The 6,488-nt window shown below is 44.8% G+C and overlaps 2 protein-coding genes across 2 annotated transcripts in view; both read right to left on the bottom strand.

The window, feature by feature from the left end:
- The window catches only part of VHL (von Hippel-Lindau tumor suppressor, E3 ubiquitin protein ligase), a 1,134-nt gene extending 942 nt beyond the window's left edge, over positions 1 to 192 (bottom strand). Inside the window, 1 exon segment of the mRNA XM_010188847.1 lies at positions 1 to 192. This exon segment is cut by the window's left edge and continues 16 nt beyond it. Coding sequence (XP_010187149.1) covers positions 1 to 192 — 192 coding nt within the window.
- Positions 193 to 1,695: 1,503 nt separating this feature from the next.
- Positions 1,696 to 6,132, bottom strand: THUMPD3 (THUMP domain containing 3; the record flags this gene model as incomplete). Its single annotated transcript, XM_010188848.1, has 8 exons — positions 1,696 to 1,854; positions 2,120 to 2,243; positions 2,488 to 2,598; positions 2,785 to 2,900; positions 3,288 to 3,357; positions 3,758 to 3,888; positions 5,004 to 5,543; positions 6,055 to 6,132. Coding segments are annotated over 8 exons (1,302 nt in total), but the record flags the coding sequence as incomplete, so codon positions are not given.
- Between the last annotated feature and the right edge of the window lie 356 nt (positions 6,133 to 6,488).

The raw sequence follows: 6,488 nt of genomic DNA on the forward strand, positions 1-6,488 counted from the left end.
GAGCCGCCCGGTGCGCGGCTGCAGGACTGGGTAATGGCAGGGCTTCCCCTCGAAATCCACCCAGACCGGGAGGACGGAGCGGGGGCTGCGGTTGTTGAAGACGACTTCGGAGAGCTCACGGGTTTTGACAGAGCGCAGGCACGGGCCCACCCCCTCCGGTCCCTGTCCCGGACCCGGTCCCGGTGGCGCCATCACTGCGTCCGCTCTCTACCACGGCGGCTCGGCGACGCGCATGCGCGGACGCCCCCTGACGCATGCGCGGTGCTTAACCGCCGTGGCGCAGAGCGGCGAAGGTCCGGGCTCCTGTGGGGTTTTTTCGCTACAGCCCGGCTTTTATCCGGTTTACCAGCAAAAACATCACCTTCCACACCAAAAGGGAGTAGCGGCATTTTACTGACCTCACTCTAACCTTTAACTGAAGAGAAATGCACAGAAGGCCATGCAGTGTTACTGGGCTTGGCCTTCCTTTAAAAAACAGACCAATATTACGTATTAAAAAATGTAATATATGCAGGTTGAATTGTGAAGTTCACTAAAGCGGGAGTAGTTGGATACCACCTCAGGCACTGACCGTGTGTGTCACCTCAGCGTCATCATATGAACCACACCGTGTGAAACACAGCGAGCTGCGTTATCATTTACTGGACAGGGAGCAGAAAAAAAATACAATTAAGACTCATCTGCTATGCAAAACTCCTAAAACTTTAATATTTGTTAATTCACCTCTAAACACACGTACTCAGCAGGAGAATACACTTCCATAAAAATGGCAAATTAGTGTTTTCAGCTTCTGATGAGCAACGAGACTGGAGAAATCACATTTACAGAAGAAAAAAATATTTGCAACTTCAAGTTATTCAACAGGTGATCTATTTGATGTAAATACTGAGGCATAACTACAGCAATCGAATTGCCTAATGAGGTTAAACATATTGCCACCTTGATGTGTCTACAGGAGACACTAAAAACGTGAACTTTTTAAATATGATTGCTGAAAGTGTTTTCTCAAGTAGTAACCACAGGCAGTTTGCTAAGGCTGTGTGCGTCACCCCCTCCCACAGCAGTGGTGCATTGAAACATGGATTAGACATTTAGTAATAGCCCTAAGTTGAGGTAACAGGTAAGAAAAACAGTATCATCGGCACACTGCTTACTAATTGGCATTTGCTTCTCAGACCATAAAAAGCAGACACTGGTTTATCGTCTTAGCTTACACTTGGGCAATGGTATTAACTGGAAAACTTCCATTTGGAAAAATCCTACGTTTAAGGAGATACTACCTCTAACCTCTCAAGATGACAGTGTCAGTAGTCCCGTGAGCCATTTTAACACACAGGAATGACTTCTACAGTTTGGGAAATAAACTCTCTGTTACCTCCAAAGCTGCCTTAATGTATTTTCTACTATAAGCAGACTAAACAAACATTTAACTGAAAAATACAATGGATGTGGTAGAGAAGGCTCAGATAAAGTGTTACAAATTCCACCACTGAAATTCAGTTGGGGTGGCAGGGAGGAAAGAGGGGATTTAAATAACAAGGTTTTGGAACACGTAGTACAACTGGTAGCTCTCAAGTTGATCCCTGGCTTAATACTCGTGTTACACAACTTCTCCATCAGTTGTTTGGTTTTTCCCTCAGGAACTGACAAGCCTGTGCTCTTGAGCATCTGCTTTACCAGCCTACAGACTCTGGAGGTGTCTCTTCTCCTCTCTCACACAGGTTACCAGAACGATTTCTTTTCTTCGGCTCTCTCCCAGGTGCGTTTCAGAAGGTACACGGCAGCGTGCAGTCCCCCTACATTCACCCACACTGTCTGCCCCTTGCGCCAGATGTGCCCCATCCGCGACAGCGCCTGTAAGCCAGAAAAACCAGCCAGAGAGCAGTGGTGGCTTCAAGATAAGGTCATCAAGCTAGATTTGTTTTAGAAATCATTTTTGGTTATTCTGAATCCCATCTGATGGCAATGTCAAATGACTCTACAGGTCCAAAACTACGTTTAAATGTTACTAAATATTGCTCTAAAAACAGGTCATCTTCTGTAATGCAGTCATCTTATAATTTTTTTCTCAGCATCTTTTAACATGTAAATAGGTTTGATTTTCTCGCACAGAACATACCTTGGCAAAGCATTTCTTGTCCTGCGTGAGCAGCACAGCCCTGCCGGTCCCCGGTGTGCAGATCCGACCCATCTCCATCAGGCAGGCTGGGTAGAGGTCCCAGTTCTTCTTCTTTGACCCTATCCTGCAAAATAAATTAAGATCTCTTTGTGGTCGTTGGAAAGCAGTTATCTGTTGCTGGTCTTTCAGATGTGGATTAGCTCATTCAGGACCAAACCCACTAAGGTCAACCTGCATTTTTAAATACAGACATCAATACTTCTGAATTAGGGCCAGCTACGTAACGAACTGGAGAGAACCCTAACGCTGAATGGGGGAGCACACGGAGTGACGCAGTGCAGTGTGGTGCCTTCGGCAGCGGCCCTCACCTCTTCCCGAACGGCATGTCCGTCACAATGATGTCCACAGAGCCCGTGCGCAGCGGGAGGTTGCAGATATCCCACTGCACGATGTCCAGGGGTATGCCCGAGGGAGCGCTGCTGCAAGGGCAAACACGTTTATCTCAGACATGGCTTACTGAGAGTGTTTCTAAGTTGAGGAGGTCTATAATGTTAGCAAAAGAATAAATAGGGAAATATGAACGAGACAGTCGAATGCATTGATGCAAGATGGATTTCTTTACGTACAATACTACAGGAAAAGAAAATAACATACACTCTTCTCACCTTTCCTTATTCTCGTGTTTCTTTAGTAAAGAACAGATGTTGTTTGCTGCTCTCTTTACAGCCTGTGGGTTATTATCACCAGCAATATGGTAGCAGCTAGGCCATTCTGTAGCTCCCTGGGGGGAAATATTGGTAATAAGCAACATTAGCATCAACATGGCTCAATTTAAAAAAACCAACAAAAACCACCACCAAAGCAAACAGAGGAAGTACTCAAATATGACAGAACAGCACAAAGCAACTGGAAGTGGATGTCAATTATTTTTAACTTCTGTAACAGTTCCTGTTATAACTATTATGCATCTCAAAATACTTTTGAATTTACTTTGTTCCTGCTATGGCTCTGGGAGGGAACATGAGGTCATTTACCAATGATGTACTTTTATCTGGTCAAAAGCTGGGAGAGGCACATTTGGAGTTGCCTTTCAGTCATTATCAAGAAAGCTTACACATGTTATTCAGCTGTCAAGCGTTATTAGGTTACAAAATAAAGGAAGAGTCACCTCTATTGGTATCGCACCCGTACCACACATGGGATCCACGATTATGTCTGTGGGCTGCGGGTCACAAAGTCTGAGGAACAGAAAAAACGATATGGTGAGAAAAGTCCTGAAAACACAAATTTCTGTAAGGCACAAAACCGGAAATCGTGATCGCTCCCATTCCACCCTTTTAACAGAACAGTTTTACATGGTTGCTTTTTCCATTTGTTAACTCGCATTTGATAAGCACCAATACAATGAAATACTTTTCAGAATGCAATTCAGTATTTTGCACACTGGCTAACGGATCACAGCAAGTACTCACTTGACCAAGCTGGAAAGCATCCACTGCCCATTACAAAGCACACTGCTTCAGCAACCTTTGCTTTTTTTAGAGAACTAACAGAAACGGCTTTTGAGGACGCAGTGGGGGCACAAAGGATATAATTCCTGAACCAAAATGACTGTTAACAGAGTATTAACACACTGACCTAAGCATGCCATAAGCGAGAGTTGAACGAAGAGTTGTGGGTCCAAAATGTGTAATATTTCTTCTGTGGAGACTCTCTTCAGTTAACGCAATGCCCACAACTACTTCATTATTGTGAATGTTCAGAAGAACCTAAAGAAAAAGCTTGAGCTGAATTTCTGGAGTAACAGAAGTTTTCCACAGTATGCCTGGTAAATATGAGAATCTTAGGTGGTGATTTTAAAAACAGGAAATACGTATGAAAGAGCACTCTTGGAAGAAAAGCAACGCACCATTTTAAGGGCAACAATGCCAAAATCCAGGAGAGCATTCACACGTTTTCTCATTCACGCAGAATCTTCTACACAAGGCTTCAGAAAATGCTATAACCATTATGCTGACTTTTTAAAAGTTTTGTTTTTAGAAGTACGTGGAGAAGTTGGGAAGTCCTACAAGTGACCGTGAAGCATTTTCAAGGCTGTAATAAAAATCATACTCCTGGTCTCCTCTACCATATTCATTTAGAAGGTGAAAATACCATGACAGGACAGTGGGCCAGCCCCCAACAGACCTGCAAGAGAAAGTTCATTTTCCTGCCCCTCAGCAATGGCGATCCCACACTATGGAGGGACCACCCTGCTGGACATCCTTGCCAAACCTCTGCTTTCCCTGCGATAAGAAATAAACAGCAGGCAGTTACTGTTAACCCTTTTGTCCCCTTCAACCATAAAACTACAGCTTCTGGATGGAGTATCTTACACTGATATAAAGCAACGGATTAAGGAAAGATCTAATGAGGGTAAAAACAAAGCAGAAGGCACTGACATTATATTTAAATACCAATGAGACCAAACACTACAGGAGGAGGTAGCACTGGGTACCAGAGCTTTTGCTGCAGCTGAGGGAGAGGGGAAAGCTTTGGAGCACCAGCTCAGCTGCAGGGGCTGCAGTGCTATTAATGGGTTAACCTGGGGAGACACCAGCGGCTGCAGAGCAACAGAGGGACCCAAGGAAGAGGAGTGGTCCCACACTGCGCCACAGGACAGAGGATTATTACGGACAGCCAGGCACCAGCAAGTGGTGGGATCTGAGGACACACAGAATGTGCCAGCACAACAAATGCTTCATGAGGTCGGGATTGCAGCATTACTAAGTTTTAGATCCAGAGTCATCTTTTGAAGGCATTTTGGAGATCTCTAAACATCAGAATTAGGAACTAAGATGGTTTAAAATAGAAGTGCAGGCATTGCCAAGGCACAGCACCATACCTCTACGTCAAAGTTGGTCATGTCGGCTTTCCACTGGAAGTGCTCCTGCACGGCTCCCCCAAAGTACCTCGCAGCGTCGTTGGACGTGAAGCTGTGCTTGTCCCCTGCCCTGTTGCACGTCACTCGGAACTTCAGCACCTTCGTGTCCCCGTCACTCGCCTTGCTGTCATCACCAGCGCTGGCCTCACCCCCACATCCTGCCTGCAATTCACCCTTAGCATCCGATTGTTCGTTATCGCCCTCTTCCTCGCCCCCATTCTGGGGTGCTGTTCCTTCTGCCTTTTCTGTATCCTGGTCACTGGCAGGTTCTGCCCCTGCAGTGATTTGGGCACAGTCCTCCTCTTTACCAGCGTCTTTTGGATCTGTGCCTTCCTCTTCTCCATCATCATTCAATTTCTCTTTGCTTGCAGTACTCTGCAGGTTTTGTTTTTTGCGTTTTGTCTTTTTCTTTTTTAAGCTGTTGTTCAGCTCCCAAACTTTCAATGGATCAGTCCAAGGCAGCTTTTGAACCAAATCTTCCAAATCCTTTAGAGCATCTTCCTTTAAAAGACAAGAAGAAGTTGTGCTTTGAAATAATTCCCTCCCTTTAAAATCTATCCTTTTTTTTAAGTCTCTCAGATCACTTTCCTAAACACATAACCCTCTACACATTTAGGCAAAGCTTACAGCTTTTTGTGCAATGTTTACCATAACTAAACTGAATTTCGCTTTAAGTCACAGGACCCATAGTATTTCATCATTTATCTTGTCAAATAAACAGCCAACAGTTAATTCAAAGTGGCACTTTACTCCCCTCTGTCCAAGTGTGACCTACAGGCCTGGTATTGGCTCCCATGCCAGACTCTGCCTGTGCAGCACAGGTAACTGAAGGAATTATGTCAGACAACACAACTGCGCTTCCATTTTACCAGCCAGCAATGGGAACTGGGATAATATCACAAATAAAATGAAAAACCCTCGCCCATGAAACAGAACGCTTTCTGAAACTAGTCTTAAATTTAAAAAAACACTCCATAAACCATAACTGACTGAAAATTGAGGAGTAACTCACCTTGTTTTCTTTAAACTGATAGTCCTTGAACTCCTGAACAACAACAAACAAATTGTCCACTGACCTTAGTCGATGGACCTAGAAAAAACGAGAAGCCACAACGTCCCGTTACTGACCACGCATGTCCGGGGATGTGGTGGTTGTGACTACAATCCTGTCATCTTATGTTCAGATTTACCAGACTCTATTTTCCCACGTTTTTGCTTTGTTACTGCTTTATGTGCAAAGCCAGACGGAAAATTCGCACAAAGTCAGCTCTGCATCTTTGACTTCACCCACCCTTGCAAACACAACACAGGTCTGGGCACAGGTCCTGAAACCACGGCAGCCCAAGCAGAATTTGTAACTGTTTTTCATAGCGGTTCCCGTTAAGCCGAAACTATTCCGCTCACGACAGGCTCAGGTCCTGCCCTTGGCATTAAACCCACCGCCGG

This window comes from Mesitornis unicolor, unplaced genomic scaffold (genome assembly GCF_000695765.1).
Source record: "Mesitornis unicolor isolate BGI_N332 unplaced genomic scaffold, ASM69576v1 scaffold31837, whole genome shotgun sequence".
NCBI lineage: Eukaryota > Metazoa > Chordata > Aves > Mesitornithiformes > Mesitornithidae > Mesitornis > Mesitornis unicolor.